The sequence below is a fragment of the Lepisosteus oculatus genome, chromosome 19, assembly GCF_040954835.1.
Source record: "Lepisosteus oculatus isolate fLepOcu1 chromosome 19, fLepOcu1.hap2, whole genome shotgun sequence".
In the NCBI taxonomy this organism is placed as follows: Eukaryota; Metazoa; Chordata; class Actinopteri; order Semionotiformes; family Lepisosteidae; genus Lepisosteus; species Lepisosteus oculatus.
Genome location: NC_090714.1, coordinates 4,777,011 through 4,804,405, shown reverse-complemented (window position 1 = coordinate 4,804,405; position 27,395 = coordinate 4,777,011). Strand labels below are relative to the sequence as shown.

Here is a 27,395-nt window from a genome sequence, read left to right as displayed (position 1 = left end):
AAAAACATGCAGAACTAGCAATAAAGAACACAAAATGCTAACATCAAAAACTCTTTTTCAAAAGCCTTGGTACCATTCAATAGACCCGTGAAACTTTGATATACCCTTAGTGCAGACTGGAGTTCGTCCTTCAGTGAGTGGATTTCTTGTTTTAGATATTGGATTTCCGATTCCTTGACCCGCAGTAAAACCTGTAAAAAAAAAAATAAAGGCAGATGAAATCACAAAGAGTTACTTTTATATCCCCGGTGAATTTGCGCAAACCTGAACCGAGAGAGAAAATAACTTTCTGTCACTCCGTTTCTCACAAGGAACCAAACTTTTACACAAACACGGCTGTACATGATCACTGGGTGGTAGACAGCGCATTTAAAGGTTTGACATGACGTCAAAGCTAAATTAAATCAAGGGAGATTAATTAGATTATTATGAATTTGACAATAACAGATACCATCCTTGCAGACTATAGTGGCTTCATGTTTTTTTTAATATACTAGTATGTATTCCTGTTTTTCCAAAAATAATCTATTTTTTTTCTCCCAAACTACGTGATCAATGACGTGCCATTTCAAAGCACCGAGTAAGAGGCATCGGAGAAATTTGATCTCTTCTCAGGGCCTCTTTTTCTAACATTACTTTACGTTTTAAGAACAAAAAAGTTGCAAACACGAGGAGGTCGTTTGACCCATCTAGCCTGTCTGGTGGTTAATATTTAATCAATCCAAAGACCTCGAGATTTCAAGATCAGGCTGCCGGTTTCAGCAGTATGACACGGTGGCTTGATCCATACTCCCACAGACCATTGCATAAAGATGTGCCTCCTGTTTTCGGTTTTAAATGCATTTCACCGTGGTTTTCAGTTGTGCCCACTTGGTTATTGAAGCGATAAGCTCCTGTCGCAGTGATGAAGAGGAACGGAGCCCATACCTCAAGCTCGTAGATGTCCTTGCCATGAGTGAGAGGTGAGCCAGCCTCCTCTCCGGTGATACTGGACCGCAATCGGGTGATCTCCGCTGCCAGGCGGTTATTCAGCTCCTGCAAGACAACCGCCACTGCAAAGACTCTCAAAGCGCAAAAAGAATAAAACAGGAAAGGAGAAACGATACTTTGGAGGGCTTAAATCTTTAAGTATTTTGCAGCTGTGACTCGCCGGGGTCTGTAAACATCGCGTTTTACAAAGGGATCAAAACTGTAATGTAACACGATCACCTGTGCAGCACAAACATTGAAAGATCTATTTTTTAGCATTGAAAGATCTAAGTTTAGCTTCCCCAGCAAAAGCACAAGGGAGGCTTTTTAAGAAACGCGTTTTGGGCATTTCTCTGTTCACGTGAGAGCCTGTCTACCATGCACATAAAACAAGGCCCGTGTTTTCAAACTATAATCCCCGGTGAACCTGCTGAGGAATTTTCCAGGTTTCGACCTTTGTCGTGCCAACTTGTGCCGACCTCCACTTGTTTTTTGTTTCTTTTTAACCAGCTCCGGGAGGTCAGGTCTCGTGTCCCGGGATACGGACTCCCAGGTCGCCCGGCGGCGCTCACCTGATTGTGCGCATTGAGCTCCTGGTTCTCACGCTGGCACTGTCGCAGGGCCTGCCTCTCGGCCTCCAGGGCCTGTGCCAGGTGGGCGTTCTCCAGACACTTCTGGGAATACTGCTCTGAAAGCACCTCCAGCTCCCGGTGGATGGACTGTAGCTCTTCTCTGGCGGCGGGGAGACCAGAGACAAGAAGAAATTCCTATTTCTGCACTGCTGTCATCATCATGGAATAAGCTGAAGCCATTTTTCTTTTGGGTTAGGGCAGTAACACACCATTTCAAAAGTAACGCCTTCATTAGCTCATCTGAAGATGACATGGGGCGAACCTGAAGTATTCCGTTACCAAGCGAAGATTCACTTTGCAAAGACCTATCGGTGAAGAAACACCTTTCTTTTCCCCTCAACACAGACTTGGCTACACGAAAGCAAAATCCCAAAATGAGCTGTCCGTTCACCACCACCTGCACCTGCTGGATTGCTCTGAAACGGACATTCTCAGGTCACTGCCCAGCAGACAAAGGGTTGCCCACTTACTTGTACTGCTTTCGGAGCTCTTCGATGTCCGAGTTCATCCCGGTGATTTGGGAGCGCTGGGTCTTCTCCAGCTCTTCTCGGTGTGCATTCTTCATGGCTTCAATAGCTAACAGGGGAGGGAAGCCAATGACCATGTTAACCAAGGTAAGGACTGCCGTGGTGAGCTGAGACGCCAAGCTGGGTGCTGTCGTAACAGTGCGGGAGTGGGGGAGCTGCGGGGAGCACCGGAAAAAGTCAACGCCCCGTGTGAGGGGGCAGAGGCACCGGTGTGAGGTTAGTGAAAACCAGAAAAAAAAAAACACAAAAGGGAAAAGCAAAAAGAAAAATGCACCACTTTGCACAGCGGTGTCCAGCCTGGACTGTTCCCTGCTTAACGGGGTTCAGCCTGGGGGAAAAGGACCACTTGGAATCCAGACTCGGTTATCCCTAGTCAGTGGGATCCAGACTGGATGAAAACAAAAAAAGCACTCAAACTCCAGCCCGGTGGGAGATACAAGGTGGGACAGGAGACAAGGAAAAGAAAATGAAGGAAAAATACGGCCTTAAGCTCCCGTCACAATCCCCTCCGGGGCTGTGGATGGAAGGTTCTCCCCTTGCGGGGATCTGCTCATCCCTCCGGGGAGGTGTTCAGTGTGTCTTAAAGGGCTCCCACAGCTGTGGTTGCCCTTAATCCAGTGCTCCACCTCCACACTGAACATCCCCCCCCCCGTGTAATGCCACAGTTTATATTTATTGGGGGAATGCAAGCCCCTTTGAATTAAAACGGAAGATTTAATAAACCTTTCTCTTAGATATCGCAATTGTACGGTCTAGCTCCACCACACTCTGTAACAGCTTTTTCCTGCAGGCCGTCAGGCTCCTCAACAGCCTGGAATCTATTTGCACCCGGTTCCAATTCCAGAGACAGGGTTCAAATTCCCCCAGTGTTTAGTGTATGATGTACTTCCTTGTACTATTCTGTAATAGTCAAATTACACTATGTGTATATCCCGTGTACGCTGCCTTAGTAATTTGCACGTTGCGTATCCTTTCTACAGCGTCTATCCCAGTGTCCCGTCTGTAATTGCACTGCATCGTTCCATTGAAACTTGTATATGGCTGGAATGACAAGTAAATGTGAACTTGATATAAACACTAGCCTTCTGCATGAGTGTCTGCGTCAGACCCTGCATGAAGCGCAGTTTCTATACGCTGGCTTTTTGGGGGGGGGGGGGGGGGGGGAGGGGTCCCCTTCCATTTTGTGCTTGGTGTCGCGTCCCACGCCACACACGGTAACCCCGATGTCACGTGTGAGGGCTCCACGCTGGCATCGGGGGTTCGGTGGGGGGGAAAAAGGCAACCAGAGGACCAAACGGGGGCCTCACCGGCAATTGTGGCAGCCGTCTCCTCGGCCAGCAGCCTCTCCCGCTCTTCCAACAGCTTGCAGATCTCCCTCTGGTGCTGCCTCTGGATGTCCTCTATCACCTTCTGGTGCGTCTCCTCCATGGCCGCAAAGCCCCTCTCGCACGTCGCCTGGGGAAACGGGAAGAATCCGCACCAGAGGGCCGGTCAAACGCTTTGTCCACCCCTGCTCACGGGCCTCCGCTCAGGGGTCAGCCCCGAGAGCAGCCGAGACCGGCGCGGCTGCTGCTCCCAGGCTGCCTGCCGTGGCTCGCGATGGTCATGTGAATCTAGGTTGACATCTACGGAAAGGGAGCGGTGCCCAGTCACTGGTTATTGGCAGTTAAGGATCATCGAGAAAGATGACGAAGCGAGGCATCAGGCCATGGAGGCGGGGAAGGAGGGGAGGGGGTGTCACAGGGAAGAAATGAAGTGGGGGTGGAAAAATATTTTTTTAAAAGGCCTTCAGAAATAAACTAGAGAGGAAAGCTTCCTTTCAAAACCAAAGCATGTCCTACCTGCAGCGTGTCGTTATGACTTCCGTGACGCATTTGATATAAGTTAATAAAGGTCGGCCGCAGCGCCGCGATTTTTATTGTATTTTATTTTTCACTTCTCAGATTTTTCCCCCCAAGCATTAGGTTTCCTGTCTGCGTGAAAACTGAAACTCTACAAAACGCCGCTGAGTCTAGTACACATGCTTTGCATACACCAGCTCTGTTGCACTGGAGTTACAGTCATTCCAAAGCCCACAGGAGGTGTGTGGAGAACTCGGCAGGCTGGTGCTCTTAACAGTACAGCACTGTCTGTTCCTCTAATGTCAAGGTTATTATCCAACTCACCACAAAGGGAGCAAATGCAAGCCTCAAAGCAAGATGCAACCCACTGCAGCAGCTCTAGATGCTAGAGGTAGTGAACAGCTGGGACATATTCCATCCAGTACTAAAATCTCCAGCAGCAAACGACGTTTGTCTGACAGTAAAAGCACATCATAAAGAGCTGCTAAAAAGGAGGATGTTTCCGGTAGCCTACAGTATGAACCATTGAATTCTCTCACTACTTTACAAGAAACCTCAGTGTTTTCATATCATCTGTGGTTAGTGCCAATGTGTATAAAGTTTACACTTGCCTTTGTGCCCCGTGTACATCTTGAAGAAAGCAAAAACAAGCTTCACCACAATTTCAATGCCATGCAATACCACTGCTTTACAGGGAGTTAGCTACAATGCAAAGCTTTGAACAGGGCACAGAAGATGCGATGTGGGCATAATCTCAGGTGAAAGTAAATCCTGGATTTTGGTCATTCTGGGTAAAGCACCAGGTCTGAGGGGTTTGAGGAAGATACAATTTCATTCATTGCTGATAGCAGGAAGCTGTTTCATGTTTGGTTCAACATAACATCGGGAGGGTAACGATACAAAAACTGGCTTTAGTTGAAGACGAATGATGAAATCTAGTTGGTGGAGATTTGACCTCAAAATCAAGAATTGTTAAACACCCTGTCCGAACAAGGTTCTGTGTTCTGAAAATTGAAAGAGAAATGCCAATCACTTTGAAGGCAATGAATCTGGTGATTACGTTCTAATTCAAGGATATAGGACAATAAAAGTGTCACAATGTACTCTGCACTAGCCCTTGCAATGTTGTTTTTAAATAAGTGTTTTTAATACCATCCAGTCCTTAGGAAAATGAAGCTGCTTCTGTAACAAATGTCCTTTGCTATTTTATTTTTAAATTTGCATGAAAGCTTATTAAACTTGCAGTAAGAATGACATTTCTTTTTTATGTGGCCAAACCCAAATGATTTCAGCTGGCTTACTGTATTGTGTTCTGATGTTGCTCTGGAAACAATCATATAAATCATGGCTGACAGAAAATTAAAGGCGCCTGCTAAATATTCTCCCTGCCGCCTTCACTTAAATGAAAGCACAGAGCACAGGAGTACAGTTCCTGACAGGACAGAAGCCCAGAGATGTGGATAACTTCAGCTAACTACGCTGTAATCACTGGGCTATGACCAAAGTAGTTTATGCTTGTTTTCTCCACAACAGCAATACATTGTTAGAATCGCACTTGTAAGAATTGAATTACTTTAAAATAAGGTATGTTCTCCACTGACATACTTACGACACTGCTGTGCTAATGTTTTTATGCTACTGATTCATTAACCATTTTCATTTGACCAGAAGTTACTGAAGGTTTCAGAGAAAAACAAATGAAAGGAAGAACCAGTCATGCACGATGGCCTCAGATCCAGAAAAGGTGGAAGACTTTCAGAGGTAAAACTTTCCATTGGCTTGCCATACAGTGCTTAGACTTCGAAGCAGTGATGGCTGCACTGTCTCTGCATTTCAAGCCACCTATGTTAAACAGCTTCCATGATGCAACACAGTATGTCAGTGGTGTGTTTATCATGGAGAGCAACAGCATGGGATGTGAGATGGGAATATGGGAGTGGAAGGTATGTAAAGGATTTATTTGGTTTATTAACAAGGACATGGATTTAAAGTTGCAATGGCATCCTTAAACAAATGTCATTTTTCAGGAGCTTCTCAGCTCTGAATTTGGAACAATCCAAAACAGCAGACTCAGCTCACTGTAACATAACTAGAGAAGAGCACTGACTGTTTCAATACAGAAGCTCACAATAGCAAATCAAGCCATTGTTAGCTCACCTGTTATTTCAAACAAAAGTGACTGAAACCTCAAACACTTAAGCCCCTGGGATGATGCACTTTCTGAATTTTACAGACTGTACAAGATGAAAAGGTTAAGCCTTAAAGAAACTGCTTCCATGTTGTTATCATCAAATTCCTGGGAAAAATTCAGACTGAAAATGTTGTGCACGTTTCTGAGGGCACTTTGCGCGACATTTAAAATAACATTTGACACAAAAAAATCACTTTTGACCCTGGAAACTTTCAGTAAACAAAGGCCTAAATTTTAAGAAGCTCATTCATTCATGGAGCAAATAGGTAAATATCAACAAGGCTTTTGGCAAGTCCATTTTTCTGTTTGCGGCACAAACAGAGCTGTAATGAGCCATTGCAACCTGAAATCCACAGATAAAGCCTAGAAGACTAGAACAAAACATCTAGAAACCTTTAAGTTTTCAAAGTCTTTCTGGTATTTCTCCCTCAGGCTGGACACATCTCCCTCCAGGTGCTTGTGCTCCAGCTCGTCCTTCATTGCATTCATCTGTGTCTCCAGCTCCTGGATCCTCTCCCTCAAAACAGTCATAGAATCCAACTCCGTCTTTGCCTCTTGGGATTGCGTCCCATCAACCTCCTCTGCTGGCCAGGAGTTTCTGGGAGGTGAGCAGACCTCTGCGGGCGAGTCCTCTGGATGCTTGGACTTCAGCTTCTCCACCGTCTCCTGCATGGCTTTGATGGTCTGAGTGTAGTGGCTGTGCAAGTGCTGCATCTCTTCCTCGTGGATTCGTTGCAGTTCCTGTATTTTGCTATGAAAGTTGTCCTCCAGCTTTTGGATGTGCGCCTCGTGCCTGTCCTCCATGTTCTCGATATCTAGCAACACGACTTCCAGCTTCCTCTGGCTTTCGGCCGTGCTGTCCTTCACCGCCGCCTCCGCCGTCTTCCGTTTCCCCTCCGCGCGGTGCAGCTCTTGCTCATACCTGTCCTTCAGCTCTTCCATTTCCTGTCGGAAACGTTCCTCCATCTGCACGAGGCGTTCCTGCTGCAGAGAGAGCTCTGCCATGTGTTGGGAGACCTCTCCTTTCAGGGCTTCGTTCTCCTCCTCGAGGTTGGAAACGGTCTGAGCAAAGCTCCGCCGCTCGTCTTGCAGGGAGCTTTCGTACCGCTCGCGGATGGCGTTCACGTTTTTCGCATGCTCTTGACACAAGACATCCATGCTTTTGCAGGCGTCCCTACATTCCTTTAAGTCTCTTTCATGGTCTGCTCTTAGCTTGCAGGCCACATAAGCTATCTGAGCCTGAACCATGGCTTCTCGCATGAAAAGGGAACTGCTGTCGCTGATATGTCTGTGAGAAGGAGGAACACAGGAAATGTCCATTAACCTGTGGTGGCCAAAGCCTTTGTCTGTGTTGCAGGTAGTCTCCATCTCTTGAGACAAATGCTGAAGAATGCCTGCCTGCCTTTTCAGTTCATCAGCTAGCTTATCTCGCCCCACAAGCGGGGGTTCTATTGCATCTATGCTACAGGACGGCAAACCTCTCTGAAGGTGCTTGTCGACAATCTGTTCGGCCAAGTTGTGGGCCTCCTCCATCTTAATTTGCTCTAAGTAAGGAGCAAGCTCAGGAGGGCTGATGTCAGCCAAAGTTCTCCCTTGTTCACCACTAAACTCATCACTAACCTCCCGAATGACCCGGTCAAACTCTGGCATCTTGTAAGCTTTTACGATTGCTTTCAATGTATGATCTCTATGTTCAAGATTCCTGTGAGCTTCAAGGAGATCCTCCTTAACCTTTTGAAGTTTCCGCTCATAAAATTGCTTCAGATTTTGCACTGCAAAAGCAAGCTCCGCTTTAATGCATGCATTGCTCATTACTACGCTATCAGTTTTCCCTGCAAGGTCGTCCCCTGATGACTGAACACCTTGACTAACCTCTTCCTTCTCCTTAAACTGCATCTTGAGCTTCTCCACTTCGTCCCAAAACTCACTCTCCAACATTAGCTTTTGGGTTAAGACATCTGCATAGGCAATTGCAACATATGACTCGTCACTCCTTTTCAATTTCTCAGCTTCCTGACACACTGTGCTAAGTCCCTGCAAAAGGTCTAAATTTGGATTTTGTATAGAGAATGCCATCTTGTTTAAAACCAGTGCCTCAAACGCTAATGTTTTGGCAAACAGTTTGATCTTGTCCTCATCCGATAGCTCATGTACTGTTACCTCCTTGTTTAGACTTTCCTGGTATTGCAGCTGTTGTTCTTCTAAACCACTTCCTCCCTGCTGAATATAAATAGTGGCATTGACCAGCTCTGTCTCAATTTCTGACAATGTGTGTAGCTGTTTATCTGTGCTATCATCTTTGTGGCTCTTAAGGATGGACTGGACTTTTTCCCTGCTTAATTCTACACAAGCTAAGGCCTTTTCATATTTAGCATTCACTGCTTTGATACAGCATCTGGTTTGTTGAGCAAATGTGCATCTCTTGTTCATTTCCTCCTGGAGCTGAGCTGTTAGCTTGTCTACTTTGGACAGGCTTTCCGTCAGCTGTTCTTTGAGCTCTGTCTCGGTTTTCGACCATTGGCTATGGTGTTCCATCATGGACTCGAGTTGTCTACTCTGTTGCGCTTCCAACTTCAACGTGATGTCTTTGAGTTTCTCTTCTGTCACATAGAGTTTGGTTTCTAGCGAGTGGATAATTGAAATAAACTTATCTGGATCACCACTTGTGGAAGAGATAGTACACTGGTAGGGTGGATCAGAGGATCCACTCTCCTCTGAAAGGGATCGATCCTGGCTGGTATCAGAGGATGTGCTACTCATCCACATTTTCTCTGTGCCATCTGGATGGACATACTTTTGGCAGTGTATACTTGAAAATCGTATCCTCTGTCTTTTAGCAAGTGAAACGCCAAAGTCAGTGTTTGCTTTAACTTTCGGTCTAACATCAGCAATTAGTGCAGTTTCACCTACAGGTGAAGACGAATCCTCTTTTTTCTGCATGCTTTCAAGGACATCACAGTCTTCTTGAAGCTTGCTGTTCTCCATTTGAAGGTCGGCATAGCCCAGCTGCAGATCACTGAGATGTTGTTCAAGCTCTGTTATGCGATCCTCTGCCATTTCTAACTTAGCTTGCAAATCTCTCTCAGTGCCGCTTGCCTCTACCTGGACGTGACCCATTTTTGAGAGCAGTTCTTCTTTTGCTCGAAGTCTGAATTCCGTTTCTTCCAAGCTGCTCCCCAGAGCAGCCATTTTTACCAGGGCTTCATTGAGGTCCTGCTCTTTCTTCTCTACCAGCTTCTCATACATCTCCTTTGCTTCCCTGATTTCCTCTTCCTTTTCTCTGAGAACTCTGTTGATCTTCTGGAATTCCTCTGACACCTTCTCAAAGGAATGCTCCAGGTTGTAGTAGTCAGTCTCCTCCGTTTTTAGCCGAGATTGCAGCTTGGCCACTTCATTGTCGGCTTCCGTTATCTGGTTGATCAGTTCCTGGCACCTGCAGGTCAGCTGATCTTTCTCCTCTTCCAGCTCATGGATATTTTCAGTGAGCTTATGGATGGTGGCCGTCTTGAAAGCCAACTGCTCTTCAAGCTGGTGGACCACCTCGCTGCTCTCTAGACCAGTGGTCCGTTTCTCCTTCAGCAGGTCTTCAACTTGCAGTTCTGCCTCCTGAAGTCTGTCCTCCAGCTCCCGTGCCTTCCCCTCTGCTTCTGCCAAGCTCCGAGACAGAGACTGCTTCTCCTTCTCCAGGCTTTCCTTCAGAATCTCGCAGTTTCTCGAAAGCCTCTCCTCCTTCAAGGCCTGGGCCTGTTCTGTAGCTGTCAGCTGACTGGTGACGTCTTTCAGCCTATCTTGCAGCCTCTGCACCTCCTTAAGATAGTCCTTCTGCAAGGCCTGCTGTCTCTCCAGGTCTCGCAAAGCTTGGGTCTTTTCCAAAAGAAGAGCCTCCACATCCTTCAGCCTGTCCTCACTGTCTTTCAGCTGAGTCTGAAGAGTCTGCTCGTTGTGCTCCCACTCCTCCATGCGCTCTTTAAACTTCTCCTGTTCCATTTTCAGCTCGCTCCTCATCTTGGCTACAGTTTGCTCACTGATTAGAATCTCTGCCATGGCGTTATTGAGTTTGGTCTGCAGGATCTGGATTTCCGACTCATGGTGTCTGATGACGTCCTTGGCCTCACTGTAGCTGCGCTTCAAAGCTTGGACCTGCTGGCTTGTGAGGTCATGACGCTGCCGTTGAGCCTCCAGCTCGTTTTGAAGGTCTTGGTTGAGCTTATGGAGCCTTTGCCAGGCTCCTGTCGGTGAGGTTGAAGAGTCATTCTTTAAGAAACCGATTAGACATGAGGTTAGTCACACTCTTTTTCTCCTGACACTGAGCGTCACACCTCTGGAGAGAAGGTACAAAACTTTTTATCCACCCCCCCCCCCCCCATAAACTCAGAAAGCCTACTGATGCTTCAAAGCTTTCCACTGTGCTTTTTCAGGGAGGTGTCTGCAAGATGCTTGCAAAGCCAACAACTAAAAAACAAAGGGGACAAAACCAGAAGTGCTCAATTTCTGCATACACTGCAAGCCACAAAGTCATAGAAGACAGCAGATGATATTCTGCTGCCAACTACAGTGGTACAGTATGCGGCATTTGATAAACAGAACAGTACTGTATGTATGTAAAAATTTAATTATATTTACAGCTATAACCGCGCCTGTGCCAAGCATAAAAAATATCCAATCACATACAATCCTACTACAGGAAAAACGTCTCCTCAATAAGGGAGTTTGGCACAACCATAAATAAATATTATACTATACTGTAGATAGGTAATACATATAAAAGGGTGTCTTGGTACTGCTATACTGTATATCATTATATATAGTATATAGCTGGGATGTACAGTCAGGATTCTATTTTATATTACGAAGGACATCATATGCAAACATTGAACAGAGTGAATCCAAATTAAAATGTGACCATGCATTTTGTCCCACAAACCCAAAGGCATGCAAACAGAAGCCAGAAAGGAAGAAATCACACAAAAAAGAGGAAAAAGCACAGCCCAAAGCTTCTCTGAATTCCTCTCTTACCTTATTTTCGTTCACGCCAATGATATCCCAAAGATGTGATGCTCAGTCAAAAAAATCATTAGTCAGAATTCATGCTTCAACACCACAACCATGCAAACTTGATTCCATTCCCAGTCTTGTTAGTGAAGATCAAATAAGGCTACAAAAACATTTGTGTCAACACGTTCCTATATGCACAACTCAAGGTGACGTTTGAAGTCATAAACAGTTTAGACAACCAGCACATTTCACTTTGCCCTTTGCGTTAAGTCGTACGTTCTGTGAGCAATAAATAGAATAAGGTGTGAGTTCTCCTACTGTGGAGATGAGTGAATGCCAACTTACAAAACGAAAAAAAGAGATCCCGTAAAAGTATATCATTAAAAGAAGTTGGTGTTTTTATATTTGCAGCTAATCAATATTAAAAACAATTGACATCCGAATAAAGCTTTGAGACTGAAGATCAGGAGGAAAGAGATCTAGAGTGCCGTCTCTATCTCGTTTTGTCTTTGCCCCACCCCCCGGTTTTCTACCCGACAGTGTTGAGGTGCTCTCTGTGAATCAGACTGTGTACCTGCAGCACATAGCCCTCCCGCGCACTCTGCTCTCTTCCCCGGGCCTCCTTGAGCTGTTCCTGGAGCAGGCTGTTCTGGTCCTGCAGCTTGGCCAGCACCTTCTGCGTCTGCTCCAGCTGCACAAGAACACCACCCCTGACATCATGCCACTCCACCGCTCGGGACATTCATGCTCGTCACCTGGGTGCTTTTAAAGGGCTCCAACACCACAAACATTTGTAGGACTGTAACTGATGCTTACTACTATTTCATGTATTTTGAGGTGTTTCATGTGCTTTCATGTATACGTGTCTGTGGAAACTGTGCTTTTGTTTTCGACATGTGACAAGATGACGTATCGAAGGTATTTAGTGTCGTCCCAGCATTTGCGTCTGTAGGGTGTAAGCAGGGTCAAACTTCCGCGTGACGGCGGAGCACGACTATAGCATTTACCATTATTTTAAATAAGAAAAATTCATTTAAATTAGGCGAAATTGACAAATTGGGAACCCTCTGTATTTTTGCATTCGGGGGTCAACGTCAGTGTCACCCACCTCTTTATCCAGCAGAGCCGCGAGCTCCTGAGGGGGCAGGCGGTCGGCCCCGGGTTCGCAGGTGTGCAGGGTGGCGATGGGCACCTGCTTCTCCTCCCGCAGCGGGGTGGTCTCCACCTGGTGCCAGCGCTGCTCGATCTCTACCTGGACGTTGGGGGGCTTGGCGTCGGGGCCCGGGGGGGTGGGCGGCGAGGCGGGCGACTGGTCCACCTCCATGCGACTGCCCTCTTCCAGCCCCCCGTCCGCCGCCTCGAACCGCCGCCTCCTCTCCTCCCGCCGGCGCGCCCGCTCCCTCTCCAGCTCGGCCGCCTCGCCCGGGTCCCCGAGGGCCGCGCCGGAGGAGGAGCTGGGAGAGGACGCGGAGGAGGGGGAGCGGGACGGGGAGGAAGGGGAGGTAGTGGCTGTGGCGCTGGAGGGGGAGGTGGTGGTGTCCGCTGGCTCGTCCACCTTGTCCTGCGCGGGGCGGAATTCGGCCCAGTCGAAGGTCTTGGAGCGCCCCTCTCGCCGGCGCTCCCGGACCCGGCTTCGGCGCTGCTCCGCGCCGCCCCCGTCCGCCTCGGGCCCGGCCGGGCCCTGCTGGATCTCGGCCGCAGCCTTGGCTTTCTCCTCGGGCAGCGAGCTGGGGGGAAACAGCGGCCCTGTCAGATCCACTCGGCCCACCCACCGGAATACAAACGACATCTCCCGACGGGACACCGTCCTGACATTTGAAAAGGGAGTGTACCTTACTCAAAGCCCCTCGCGCATTTCCGTGGACGGGGGGGGGGGGTCTGTGAACGGTATTGATGGGGTTCAAGATTCAGACTTAAAGAAGAAAAGGTTTGCCATTCACAAGTAAACTCTACAGTGCAGGCAATGATAAAAGCAGGCAGGCCAGTGCCGCTGCAAAACTTTACGTCGGTCAGACTAGATATAATGATAAACTATATTTTATATAGCCCTTTAAAGGTCAAAGCGCTTAATATGTTTTCAACAGTCCCTTTTAAAAACTGAACGTTAACCACGCAGCATAACAGTCGTTCCCTAAATGGACATTACTCTTCTTGAAGCAATATCTCTAAACAAACACGGAAACACTACTTTTTTTACACACCGATCTAGCCCTCTTATAAAACGGCCTCGATATACTGGTTAAAAGTCTCCCTTATATTAACTAATGTCATTTCATTTCAAAACATAGCAAGAAGACGAGTGGAAGACAATGATAAATACCCTTCAGGCTGTGGTTCTGCGTGTGTTTTCCTGAGGGGCAGGGGAATGTGTCCACAGCGCGTTATTAATAATCGACTGTTGGGGGAAGAGACGCTTAAAAAAAACGGCTGACGAAAGGGTCTATTTCGATCGGTCTGGGGGGGGGTGAAGCCAGAAAAAGTAAGGTGTCTGAGAGGTGTCTGTGGGAGGGAAGCACCAGAAATATCAGACATTTCATCACTCCGAGCCGGCAGGAGGGAAACCGCATACCGGTACAGTATATCTGTGTGTTAAACAAACAGAGTGATGGATGGCTCCCATGAGCTCTTCAACCTCGAGAGGAAAAAAAACCATGAGGGGTTTTTCCTTTCCACTGCCTAAAAAACATTTGGGCCTGTGTTTATAAACCGTTTATCCCATAGTTCGCTTGCGTTTGTACCGCCTACTGAGAAAACAAAGTATTTAAAACCATGAGATGCGATTCTTACAAGGTTAATTTCCTAGAGGTATTTTAATGTTTTGTTCAATTATTTTCAAATGTTTTTTGTCAATGGGCTCATTTTTCTTTTCATTATAAAGTTGTAAAGGTTGGTTTTTCAGTGGTCCTGGACAAAAATCCAACGACCAGCCTTTCTAGGCCAAACCTGTGTTGTTCAAGTGGTATTTATGAGGAAAATTACTATCCACATTTTTTTTGTTACACCCATCCGACAGGGCCGGATTTTGGTGTTCGTAGGCCCTCCGAAACGTGGAAAAAGAGGGGCAAACGCCAATTGAATTACATAACTCGACATGATGCAGTTTAAACTATTCTAATGATAAACCGCGTGATTGACCATCAGTCTTTTTCCAGAGAAACTCAACATCGCTACATAAAATGCTCCATGAAGGTATCACTTACAGAGGCAGAAAGGTTACAAACTGCCTCACCTTACAATAAAAATATCTAACATTATTTTTAGCCAGCACCCTTATACTTCCATTGATAGCCACTTGTATCAAGACTCTTATTTGATGTAATGCAACACCTTGATCAGAAATAAGATTCTCATTTTTTTCTTAACCAATAAATTGATGTTTAGCATTCATCACCATTTGTGAAGATGGTGGTTTTAAAAAGATGCTCCACTGTGAAGATGGGCATTAGAAACATAGGCTTATGTCAACTCATTTTAACTACAGTATGTGTCTTTATTACACTTGGAAACTTGTTTCAGGTTTTGGGCAGGGTTTAAAATTGAGCAGCTGCATTTGTAGGTAAAGCTAATATCTGCCAAATACTGAGATTAATCCGGAATTCTCACACAGAAAACATTTTTGCCTTTTTTTTCCTGTTCTTTTGCCACTTTGTAAAAGAATGAACATAAATGAGAAAAAAAAGTAAACAAATATTACAGTACACTAGCAATGCCTGACTACATATGATGAAATGAAAGAATATCAAGTGTCATTTGTTTACACACGCACGACAGACAGATACAGAAGCTGGACAATCACAAAGGACAGAAAGAAGCTTTCCAACCTGGATTTGAGAACGGACAGTTTCAAAGAGAAGTTTTTCCTGGGACAGCATGGAAGCCAAGAGAAACAGTAGGACAGAGGTTGAGAAAACAATGCAGCCAAAGCGTATCATTGTAACAGATACAACACAGAAAAAGGAAGGACACAAGAAATAGCAGGACGAGACTGGAGAACGTGAAGTAGACAGTACCTTAAAACAGTAACCCTTTTACCAATGAAATAGTCTATTTGAATGATAAAGTTTTCAAATCAAACTAAACAAGCCAGCTGGCACTTCTCAATTCTTTCAGTTGAAGCCTCACAACTGGGGAGTACTCAAGTTAAAAAGCTGAAATGTCGCTCCTTTGAGTGCAGAAGGAACTGCTTGAAAACAGGATGTCATCTGTATCTTGTAGTGGGATCTTCAGATCAATTTGTAATGAGGGGTTACTGTGAGTGTGGGAACTGAAATGCACTGTCCCACTGGTCCCATCAGGTTTCAACAGGATTGGGATTTGGGACAGTCTGCCTGTCCTTAAGCCCGACTACACATTGAGAGGAAAAAGGTTTGTCCTGTTGCTTCTGAAGAAGTCGAGTTTTTGGTTCTTAGCTACAGGGTTGGGAATCACGTTCCAGACACCCGCCACTCTTAATCATAAAAAAAAACATCAAACTTTCAAAAGCTAAAGCTGACCGACTCAGATATATTACTACACCTATTGAAAGGCAATAGTCAGGAAAAAAAATTCTCTCCATACTTGAAACAATGTTGATCCCAGACAACAATGATTTTTTGCCAGGAAACAGTAACAACAGTCTGTATTAGACAGCAAGATTTATTTGGATGGGATGTATTTGAACTAACTTTCTCCATCAATCAACACTTTACTGAATACTGCTGACCGTAAGACCTTCAGAAATCTAAGCGATGCTGTCATTATTCACAAATGTTGCCTTCTTAATTAAGACAGTACCCTTGGAAGATTTTCTTGACTAGCAATGTTCTTGTCCTCTTCATGCTGCGTCATTTCATTGGCCGCCGGTTTACCGAACAAAAACCTGATGCGCTCTTAGCCAAACAAATTCTGCATTTCATTTCCTGCTCTGCTTTTAAAACCGTGACAAATGCTTACCTTTGAAGACCGTTGTTGAATATCTGTCTTGACAAAGAACCAATAGTCACGTAGACTGGAAAAGTTACACAGTGGGATAGTCCTGCTTTCTCCAGAAATGCCTCCCTCCAACTTGAGCATCTACTGTGTCTCAGACCCTCCATTTGCAAGACAAAGCTACCAAACACCGCTGTGTTTCTGCCTCCTCTGTTTTAAGCTCGGTCTTCAGCATTGCCTGAATGCCTTACTTGTCTCACCTGGTGACGTCAGGAGCTGTCGTGGGACGCACGTTCTTCATGATGGCCTGGATCCAATTGCGCCGAATCCCGGAGGTCATGGCGGACAGCGTGAAGGCGCCTTCTTTCGTCTGTCAGAGGAAACACAGCATTGGCAAAGAGCGGTACGTCCGTGGTCAAAGCGGCGAAAAAAAAGGACTTTCCGTATATCAGACAATACTTTCACGTCCCAGGTAAATTCCTGCAATGATAAGAGAGAATTTTCCGGAACTGGAAAATGAGTGGGGGGGAGGACGTTCTCCCTTGCTCTGTAGAGATTCATCTGAGAAGGTAGTGAGATTTGCTCTTCTGAGGTGAAGGATTTGTTAATATTACCGAGTCCGCTATATTCTGAGCTCAGTTTTGCAGTGTTTTAAACGCACCACTTGATGCTACAACCCGCCATGATGCAGCTTCAGGAACGCTACTCGATTTTATCCCAGTATCAATGTCACTCGTATTTCCCGTCAAGAAACATGTTATAAGTTTGAATTTTTATGCTATGCCCAGTAACATATAATTATTTATGAATAATTGAGAATTCTCAATTGAGAATCCTCTTAGTGGAGCTTAAATCCATTATTACATTTTCTAAAATAGAGGACCACCATTGTTTTCCAGGAAGTGGAAATGAGATTATGATCAAAAAACACAAATATATAGGGAAAAAAAACTGTCAGATTTGACACTGTTTTTGTTCTGCACAGGCTGTAGCATTGAGGCGATTAAATACACACATTATTAATTTCCTGATGTAAAACTCATGTACAGGTACATTATTATTAGCTAAGGGAAGGAGAAGGTGTCCAGTTCTATTTTTACACCAGTTCTAGGGGCTAACAGCTGGTAAAGAAACAACATTATTGTTAATCACTAATCATTTTCTAACCACTTTTTTGTAATACAGGGCCATGGGGGAGCTGGAGCCTATCCCAGCAAGCAACAGGCAGAAAGCAGGATAGAGCCAGGATGGAAGGAGAGTACACACCGATACACACCAGGGCCACTTTTCCCAGAAGCCAATTATCCTACAAGTATGTCTTTGGACTGTGGGAGGAAACCGGAGCACCTGGAGGAAACCCACATAAACATACAAACTCCACGCAGATAGCACTCCAGGAAACAAACCTAGGGTCCAGCGGTTTGAGAAGCAATGCTAACTACTGCACTATTGTGCTGCCCTTAGTTAAAGTGATATTACTCATTTTGGAGTCTTCCAGAAACCTAAGTACTGAAGTTAAAAAACAAATTCAGATCCAAAAATGGTTAAATTAAACAGAATGTCCTGGGTTAACGTCGCCTTTCAATGACTAATGGCTACGTTTCAGGTTATGGTTGGTCCCTTTATTAGTTTTCTGTTGCAGATTTAAGTAAACAAGGTTTATTTTTAATGTGAATGAAGTCAGGAGGTCTCCACGGGAGATTCTCACCAGTCTGAGGGCAGACAGTCGCTGAGGCAGAACTGAATTAGCTCCAGTGAAGTGACACACAATGACATTAGAAGTCAGATGAATCTTTATTCTGGTGCCAAGGCCAATTTTCTTTAAAAATGTTAGCAGTTTACAAGCATGTACAGAAAATTCACATACAATCTTTGCCAGTTCTCACTCACTAATGCTTTGTTTTTGCTTTTCATTAAACAGAGAATCGTTCCATTCATTTCTGAAGTGAATCGCCAGTTAATTACTTTTCTTCATGAATAGACTAAAACGTGATGCCGAGGAACTGCAAGGATTTCCTCGTTATTAAGAAAACTGAGCAACAGCGTAACAGCCAGGCAACATCTGACAATTATAATTAGTAAAAAAACGGACCAATCATGTTGAAAGGCATACTTAAAGTCTGAAAACTAGTTTGTGAATGTTAAAGGCTCTGCTACAACTCGAGAGCTCTTCTTGAATTGTCTGACCTGCGGTAAAACCATGCCAGATACTAATGTGTTTATGCTCGGCTGTTTTGTGCCTGGTGTTGCACCGATTCTTCATTTGTCACACTGCAAATCAGCAGGGTTTGTCTTTGCTACTGAAGGCTATTAACATTTAGATAACACTGCATTATACATTATACAGAACTCCAGCACAGCGTGTGACACAATGTACACCTCCAGTGCTCAGTAAGCATATTTTTTTTCCCCACACTATAAAGTCATTTATTCATGCACATTCCACTTACATGAATTTGAAATCCATAGTTTCTCTGCACTGCGAATTCTGTGACATCAAAGCAAGTGGCAAGGTCTATTTCTCCATCTAGATCTGCCGCCTAGAGTCGTCAATAGAGAAAAAAACGTAAGGGGCACATCTGCATAATATCCACTTTACGCCATCTTCACTTCTTAAATGTGCTTTGAAATAAAACGACCTCCTGCTTTTTCTCGAATTTATAGCATATTCTAAGATGACATGAACTAAGAGAAACTGGTAACACTATCTAAGTTTCAAGTATAATTGTATAATTATCTGAAAGAGAAGTTAGAGCAGAAGCAACTAATTTATGCTTCTTACTCATTTACCCCATAGTAAAAAAAAATGATTTCTTCTTTGGAAAAAAAGATATTGCATTGCTGTTGTTTTATCTTCTGTCCTTAATCACTCATTTCGATACATACTTTTTTTTCTATAAACTGAGTGTGATTCCTCAACACTGAAGAAACTTCATTGTAAATTGTAAATCTCAGCACCTAAAAGCCCGTCTGTTCAAGCCATATGATAAAACCTGACCTACCTCCTCAGCAACTGAGTCCCTGTAGTACCTCAGACTCTGATCTGTTAGGACAAACCAGTGCTTCTTCCACTAGAAATAAGACAATGGCTCAGAGTCAGGACAATACTGTAACAAATCCAAGTCTCTTCCACATTTTTAAGATTAGGTAGCACTTACCAGCCCATCTTCATACAATTTGGTCATCCATCCTTTCTTGAAATTCAATAAGTCAGGCTGAAAAAAGCAACATCAAGAAACTGTTAAAAAATGCTTCAATTGCCCACAAAAACATGACAACCTTCGGATTACTGTTATCACACAATTTCTCCAGCAGTCAATTATAGATCTTTAACACTACATTGTCTTTACCTTGGCCATTTCTATGCCCCATGATCCTCAGAGTAAGTCAAGGTCTTAAAAACAAGAGAGTCAGGCTCCCTGACGTTCCTCAGCAACTCTTTGAGAAGCCAGATACTAATAGTTCAGAATTAACAGCCATTTCCAACAGTGACCGTATATTTCAGAATAGAAATTTCTGCATATAAAATTCATCACCATTCAGTAGATTGAGGAGTTAAATATGGGCTTACTAACAGAACAGTTTATCCTTTGAAATCACTAAAGTTGTATTTTTTTCACCATATCTTAAGTATAACCAACTCCACACTGCCCTGTAGGGCAACCAGTGCCAACACAGTAAGATAGGAACCAAACACACAGCATAATCAATCTCTGTTATTTTTCTGGATATTTAACTTTGATGTGAATTAAACTTAGCAACCTTTTTTCAGATTTATAATGGTGAAATCACAGCTGCAGAGAATGGCATATATTCCTACTTTAAGAGAAGTGGTCGCATGAGCTCCAAAAATGAGTACACAAAAATGAGTTGGGACGCACTCTGTGATGGGTCATTTACTTTGTCCTGTGCCGTAAGATACTCTTATACACAGCATTGACATCCTTGATTGAAAACGCCTTGCAATATCATTCCTGTTCACTGCTTTCACACTCAAACCGACAGTCTCTACAACAATTAGAAACATTCAGCAGACTGAACTTGCTTAAAAACAGGGTTTTGAGCGATTTGATCGTTAACTATAGCATTTATCCTCCGAGAACCTTTTTTTCTGGTCCCTCTCAGCTCAAAGGACAAGACAGAAACAGACTAACTGCAAATGACCCACAAATACAAAGCTCCACGTGCTGCTTGCTGTGGTTGCACATAAAAAAGATTTTGGTCTGCAGTCGCGTCAGCCTACAGTTTGAATGAATGCCGGCGCTCTGTATGAATAGGAAAGCATTTATTCTCTCTTCTGCTCCGCTTGGTTGTTACTGCACTGGAACTCTACCAAGATACAGGAGCAAGAGGAGCACAACCAATTACCGCAAACGTGCAGGACTGAGCCAAGAGGCCTACCTTGGTTCTGTTCAGCTTCATTGGTCACACTGACTAGAAAGACACCGTCTCCCCCTTTTTCTCTCACAACACAGCCCCCAGTGGCTTAAATGTCTCCTCACTCTATTTATAGCCCAGGGCAATTCTGACAGCTGCAGTTCACGTGGTGTGAGGGGGCTCCTTAAACTTTAATAACAGCCAGGGATGGGAACTCAACTTCCCAGGAGAGTGCAATCCTCCAGGATACAGTTTCCCTGGGCTATAACGGCCCCATGCAACTAGGAAGATTAAACCATGTGACTGCACGGGAGGCACTGCCCGTGGTAATAAACAACAACAGTGAATAACCCAAATCTAAAAGAAGACAGCAGTCCATTATTGCAAAGGATATTACTACCAATAATAATCATCATCTCAAAAATTTGGTTGAGACATTGAGCAACATTGTCGAACACAGCAGGAAATGACAGAACCTTACTTAATCCTCACAGCAATGATATGCTGAGAATCCTTGCTTGTTCCCTTCATACTGTAAAAACATCTAGTAAAGCTTGATTTGAATGTAGCAGCATAATGGCTTCATAATCCCTTAAGAACTCATACACAAGACATTATAAACATATACATGCTTTATAAAGCTTTTAGTAACGCCATGTATAGTATTTGGTATGACGTGCTGCTACAACAAATAGCATGTTCCCCCTTCATATGATTACAATGTCTTGCGTAGCCATTATGAAGGGATTATGAAGCCATTATACATGTCTACCTCTATAACAAACACAATTTCAAGAAATATCAATGTATGATACTGTAGGATGAAACAATGTTAGACTTTTACAAGTCCACCTTTTTTACCCTGGCTATAATAAGATCTACAGTGTCTACTAAATGTTTAAGTCAAAGCATTAGCCTGGGGGTTAACCTATTATCGTCTTTCTTGTATCAGTTCAAGCTGCCCGTCAGTTTTCCACTGATCTGAGCACTAGAACCAGCTGTATTAGGAATGTCAAGGGCCGGCCTGTGTTCCCCGTGTTCAGTTGCTCAGCCTGTATTTTTGTATCCTGCCGATGTCTTACTGTCATGTTGGACTCAGTCGCTCTCCTGTCCAAGGACTTAGCTCGGCGGTAGGGGGAGATGGCAGAGGTGGACACATCAGGAACGGATCTTTCCTTCGGCGCGTCCAGAGAAAATTCCTGAAAAACAGCCAGGGGACACAGGACTGCATCAGGACATCCCAGAATAAAAGGAAGGTTACTGCAATGAAGGCTAGTTGAGCTCACTGCATGACTTTTACAGCACAAAGATCCAGACCCCTGAAACTTGAAATCTGGTTCCCAGTGTTGCAAGGCTGCATGTCATTGCTTTACAGTTGGGACTGTTGTGCTTGCAAGGTGCGTATCTGGCATTATCACTGCTTCAGCCCAGCAGAGGGCACTCCAGCCCCTCTGGAGAAGTGATGTCAGGCTAGGTGGCAACAGCATTCATGGCCATACACTACAATACTGATACTGCTTCTGTTACAAGCAGAATCAGATTGCCAAGCACAACGTTAAACGCAACCAAATGGACAACTTTCACTTCATGCACCTATATCACTTTGTCAAAAGAAAAAAAACAAGTTCTCATAACCAGATCAGTGTTTTGCTACAGGACAAGTTCCTGTTTTGTTGGAGAAAGTTGTCCATGGTGGAGTTTTGCATTTATGTAAAAATACAACGGCAACAGGTAACAAAAAAACTACACAATCAGATACATCATGGGCAAAGAGCTCCCTTCGCCAACTCTCCCAGAAGTGCTGTGGATATTTCCGCAGTACTTTCACAACAGTGGTAGGAAATACCTGCCTTAAACCTGGCCTGATGTTTGTGCAGTTGTGTTTGTTACTTTCTGACTGCTGGGTGTTGTGACTCACTATACTGCATGTTCTTCCAGTTCATTAGGCCAGGGCTCTGCAGTGTAAAGAGTCACATGGGAGCGGATGCCCAGGTGCACACTAGTGGTTCTTCCAGTTCGTTAGCCCAGGGCTCTGCAGTGTAAAGAGACACACGGGAACGGACGCCCAGGTGCACACTAGTGGTTCTTCCACTACATAAACCCAGGGCTCTGCAGTGTAAAGAGACACACGGGAGCGGATGCCCAGGTGCACACTAGTGGTTCTTCCAGAACATAAGCCCAGGGCTCTGCAATGTAAAGAGACACACGGGAGTGGACGCCCAGGCACACACGCTGGCGGTACCTGTTTCCTGGGGCAGGGCCGCCTCTCGCTGCGGCTTTGCCGAGGGGCGCTGGCTGATGAGAGGAGTTCCGAGGAGGAGCTGGTCTCCATGCGCTCCGCATTCTCTGCCTCCAGTGTCTCGAACCTGTCGATCACCTGGGACCGCCTGTGTGGAGACCAGAGTTGCACCATCAGCGCGGCACACAGCGGCAGGAAAACACACACTCATAACACCTGTTGCCCATTTCCTACAGATGGGATTCTCAGTACGGATCGCACAAGACACTGCCTTGGGTAATGAGACTTTCAATATTTTCACTCCAGCCAAAATATATAGGTCATGAAACGTTACAGTGGTTGAACTTTCCAAAACAGTATTTCTCTTTTCTGTTCCTCAAGTACAGCTCTGTCTGCTGGTTTTAATTAATCCTCAGTGCTAATTGCTACAATTAGCTGATTTGCTGGCTTGTTTAAGCTCTTTCTCCTGCTCCTCCAAGCCTTTGTTTCAAGAATACCCCAGTACAGTGGATCTCTGTCCTGGTTCTGACATAACACTGCTTCTTTTGCTTTTTGCTCCGGTCCGCTTCTTCATCACAGGGTAATGTATTTCAATTTTCTATTTGAGGTCTTTGTTTCTATTTGCTTCCAGTTCTTTTAATGTTGAATGAGAATCCAAATCAATATGAACGCTCTAGTTAGCGAGTTTTAGGGCTACACTCATTGAGGAGTCGGACTGAAGCAGAAGTCAAATTGTTTGGGAAAGACTGCGAGTGTGGCTGTTGACTGATAACAGTGTAATTCCTACCCTCTGTCCGTTCATAATCAACTGGTCACCTGTGAAGATGTGTTCAGTCAAGAAAAGCAAGCAACATCTTAATTTTCAGGGTGTGGAGTGACTGCATGATAGTCTTTGTGCTGACGTTGTTGGAAATAATGCATTTTAATCAATATATTTTTAAACCAAGGCCTGAGTGCAGAAAAAAAGTGAAAACCTGCAAGCAGATCCGTTAAGAGACACCAATGAGCACTGATGATAAAGGGCCTGGTTGGAGCAAAATCCAGGAGCCAAAGGTGTCCTCCAGGATCAGGACTCAGAACCTCGACTCAAAGCATCCATTAACCCAACTCCCTTCTTGGGGGTTTCTTACTGTAGGTCTCTTTCAATCAGCAGCAACATCTCCAAATCAGCAAATAATTATTTAAATTAGATTGTTGAGGTTGAACAAGTAAGAGATCTGACGGACTGCATTTGGGAACCCTGCTCTAATCTGTGTTCTTGCTGAGCAATAAGCATGATACAGTAGTTGGCACTACACTGCCAGGTACTTAACAACATAAGAATGGTGAGTCCCAAATGAGACGATTCAGTCCAGCCTGTTATCCGTTAATTAATCAGAGGATGTCATCCAGCTGGTTCTTCAAAGAAGTCAGAGTATCTACTTGAAGAACATGTCAGTGTAGCTTGTTCCACATTCCTATAACGCGTTGGATAAAAGTGGATTGTGCCCTGTGATTCAACTTGTGCACTCTGGTTGTGGTATAACTCATAGTCCGAAAACTTATTTAACAGTACAAAAAAACAACAACAATCCAATCTCCTTTTGCTCTTTCGGGGTTTGTGGTAAAAAAAAAACTTTAAACTAACTTGTTTTTACCTGTTCTTTAAAGTTTAAAGCAAATATGAGTACATTAAATTCAGTGCTTTAATCAAACATGAGCGTAGTCTTCTTCGGTACTGGGTCAAACTGCTACAGTACATTCCTAAATTGACTATACACTTACTCCATTTGCACAGGGTCTAGGCTCATTGTAAAAGAATACAGTTAAACATTTCTGTATGCGAGTCTTGAATTTCCACACATATGACTGGCAAAGTCTCATGTCATGAGACCAGGTTGCCAATGGATCTCCTCACTCATTAAATAATAAGCATCATTTCAGTGACAGAAAGCATACCACCAGCCTAAATTTAACATGTTTCCCACTAAGCATATTTTACTTTTGTACTCCTGTTCTTCAGACACTTTCCTTTGAACAGCCTAACACTCACAAAGGTTGTAGGCTCTCCCTAATTCAGCCTTCTGTCTCAAGACACACCTGTAAGTACAGTACCTGTCAAACATCTGTACAGAAATTACGACCAAGCAGTCACATTGCATCCTTCATTAACTAGGGCATCTTAATGTAGAATGAGTGAGTATTCAATGAGCATTTGCAATTACTAACATCTCAAATAACATGTTTTAGGATAAATAAACCCAGTTAATTAGTTAAGTGAGCCAATTATCTAACTAAGAGTTTGCACGGACAAGAAACTACAGTTGAGGAATACCTGCCGAAGTTCCTTCAGAACCGAAAAACTTGAGAAATAACTGCCTCACAGATCCAAGCCCTTGAAAAGTGTTGATCACCAGCTCATTCAGGTTAGGAAGAGGAAGGGGATGTGCTTGAACAATCATTGATGAAGTGCAGTGATGTGTGGGGGGTTTTTTTGGTAGAAGGGGAGGCATACAGTAGGTAAATGGTTTCGAATCCAAATAAGTTCCGTGCAGCTCCCAAATAACGATGAGTCAGGAGTTTGAGTGCGCTCAGAATGGAAAAATAAGATGGGAGGGCAGAGAAAGGGGAGCAAAAGACAACATTGTTCACAGCAGGTGGACTGGAGACCACGCAGAGAAACGATTCTGAGAAATAAAAATCGAACGAAGAGGAGGAAAGGCATCGAGCGGCGGTGGGGCGGCAGCAGCAGAGAGTTTGGTCAATGAGAGGAGTGTGGGGCCCCTCGTGGCCCCTGGGCTCAGCACAGGGGCACAGATTCGAGATGGAATGGAAGCAAGCGGGGCGCAGCGCCAACAGCCGGAGAGCGCAGAGTGGGAAGGCAGCGCAGCTCCTGGAAAAAACAAAAACAAAACAACAGAGAGACCAAGCTGTAGGGCGGAAGCTGAGAAAGCCAAAGGGAGAGAAGACACATTGCGCCCGGTGGGAAGGACCCACTTTTAAAATGACTTCGACATGAAAGGAGAAGAGCTGTGATAACATTTGGCTGTCCTCACTTCCTCTCCCGCCGGGTGACGCACATGCCAACAGCCCCACTACACGGCTGGACAGGTGGAGACGTGAGAAACCGGTTCACCAAGTCAATTAAGGGGGAATTCTTGGCAATTGCGGAGTGGACACTGGTGGGGTAAAACCCCTGGACACTTCTGGACAGTGCCACGCAATCTTGAATGGGCAAGTAGTCAGGACCTCCGCTTAATGTTTCATCTGAACGACAGCACAGTGACTGTGGTTAACATCATAGGGAAGCGATCGAGACCTCCTGGGCCATCAACACCACTTATAACTGCAACCTAATTTTCTAAACCTGAAATCTAAATTCCTTAGATTTGGCCCTGGATATCTCAGTGCTGCCTAGTCCCAGCTTTGCTTTGCTTAACTTGCTAAAAGCAGTTTACTATACGCCACATTTATACGAAAGATCAGATTACAGTTCTTGATCAGTTGGACGTTCCACAATGACACCCCGCCTTCAGCCTCCTCTGGCAAAGATTTATTTAAAGATGAGTGCTTTCTTTTGCTTAATCTGTCTAAAGCATTTTCCAACCCATTTGCAAGCAGAAACAAAAGATTTTAGTTCCCACTGTCTGTACATTACAATCCGCTAGTGTCACACACTTGCAGAGATAATCCTCAGTATATTTAAGAACCCTAATTCACACAAACGTAAGACAATGCTAACCCCTCCATGCATACAGACACAAAAGCATTACAAACGCTCCTGTTCATCACATGAATGTCTTAGTTACGGGGAAAAAAAAGTTACACGTGTTCCTTAAAATCGAATGAGAGAAACCTTTAAACGAGCATTTTGAAAGGTCCTGTAAATGAGCTGCGCAGAGAAAGGCATTTTTGTCAAGAGACTGTTATGTCAAATGCAGTTTCAACACAGGCACCTTCAAAGGGTTCAGGTTCTGCTTAGAATACCCTTCTCAAAGCTCTGTTCTGTTAACCTGCTGCTTTGATGCACCCCACTCTTACTGCCACTAGATGGGGACAAAGGAAGGAAGGTTTTCAATGGCTGTCCTACAGGAGATACAGTACAGTATACCGGGCTACTGTGGTTTGAGGAAGTGCCACTGTACTGTAGGTCTATATGGCTGTAACAGCAACGCCTGCACATACAGTACATGTGTGTCTTCAGCAGTGCATGACCACTAGAGAACGGTTTATCCACAGCCCTCCGGAAGGTGAGGAATTTGGCACATTGAAAAGACACCTGAGCTGACACCTGAGCTGTTAACTACATTCAGTGATGATATCCATGGGCACAAAGAAGGGATCTATGGTCAGCAACATATCGGAAACTCAGCCATACACCTCTACTGCGGGTTTAAAAATAAGATTCTTACATCTAAACCTTTTATGTTATTATTTACTATTTAGAACAGTTTGTTTTAAAATGACCTGAATAGTCTAGAAGCTATTCAGTTATCGTTCTATTAGATCACGTTTTTGTCCCATTATATTTTAAACCATAAGTGTAATATCTTCATTTTTCATCACTGAGCTTTAAGATACCAAAATGTCACACAAGTGTTCAACTTCAAATAACTAATTTAATAATAGTAAATATTACTGATCTACAAGGTACTTAACCTGAAACTAAGATGCAATCTTAGCAATGGGGCCCTGGGTTCATTTCCTGGGGTGCTGTCTGTGTGGAGTTTGTATGTT

At 44.4% G+C, this 27,395-nt stretch overlaps 1 protein-coding gene across 11 annotated transcripts in view; it reads right to left on the bottom strand.

Moving 5' to 3' along the window:
* The window catches only part of si:ch73-103b11.2 (myosin phosphatase Rho-interacting protein), a 173,720-nt gene that overhangs the window by 9,672 nt on the left and 136,653 nt on the right, over positions 1-27,395 (bottom strand). For 6 of the 11 annotated variants that reach the window (XM_015359910.2, XM_015359908.2, XM_015359909.2 and 3 more), the window contains 15 exons: positions 22,683-22,827; positions 21,523-21,639; positions 19,222-19,278; positions 19,066-19,134; positions 18,514-18,603; positions 16,324-16,433; positions 14,977-15,015; positions 12,264-12,882; positions 11,730-11,846; positions 6,554-10,414; positions 3,436-3,583; positions 2,072-2,177; positions 1,542-1,701; positions 928-1,035; positions 105-191 (listed from right to left, as the gene is read on the bottom strand). In XM_015359910.2, coding sequence (XP_015215396.2) covers positions 105-191; positions 928-1,035; positions 1,542-1,701; positions 2,072-2,177; positions 3,436-3,583; positions 6,554-10,414; positions 11,730-11,846; positions 12,264-12,882; positions 14,977-15,015; positions 16,324-16,433; positions 18,514-18,603; positions 19,066-19,134; positions 19,222-19,278; positions 21,523-21,639; positions 22,683-22,827 — 5,833 coding nt within the window. The remainder of the gene's footprint in view (positions 1-104; positions 192-927; positions 1,036-1,541; positions 1,702-2,071; positions 2,178-3,435; positions 3,584-6,553; positions 10,415-11,729; positions 11,847-12,263; positions 12,883-14,976; positions 15,016-16,323; positions 16,434-18,513; positions 18,604-19,065; positions 19,135-19,221; positions 19,279-21,522; positions 21,640-22,682; positions 22,828-27,395) is intronic. The other 5 variants (XM_015359919.2, XM_015359918.2, XM_069180882.1 and 2 more) reach the window with 3 other exon arrangements.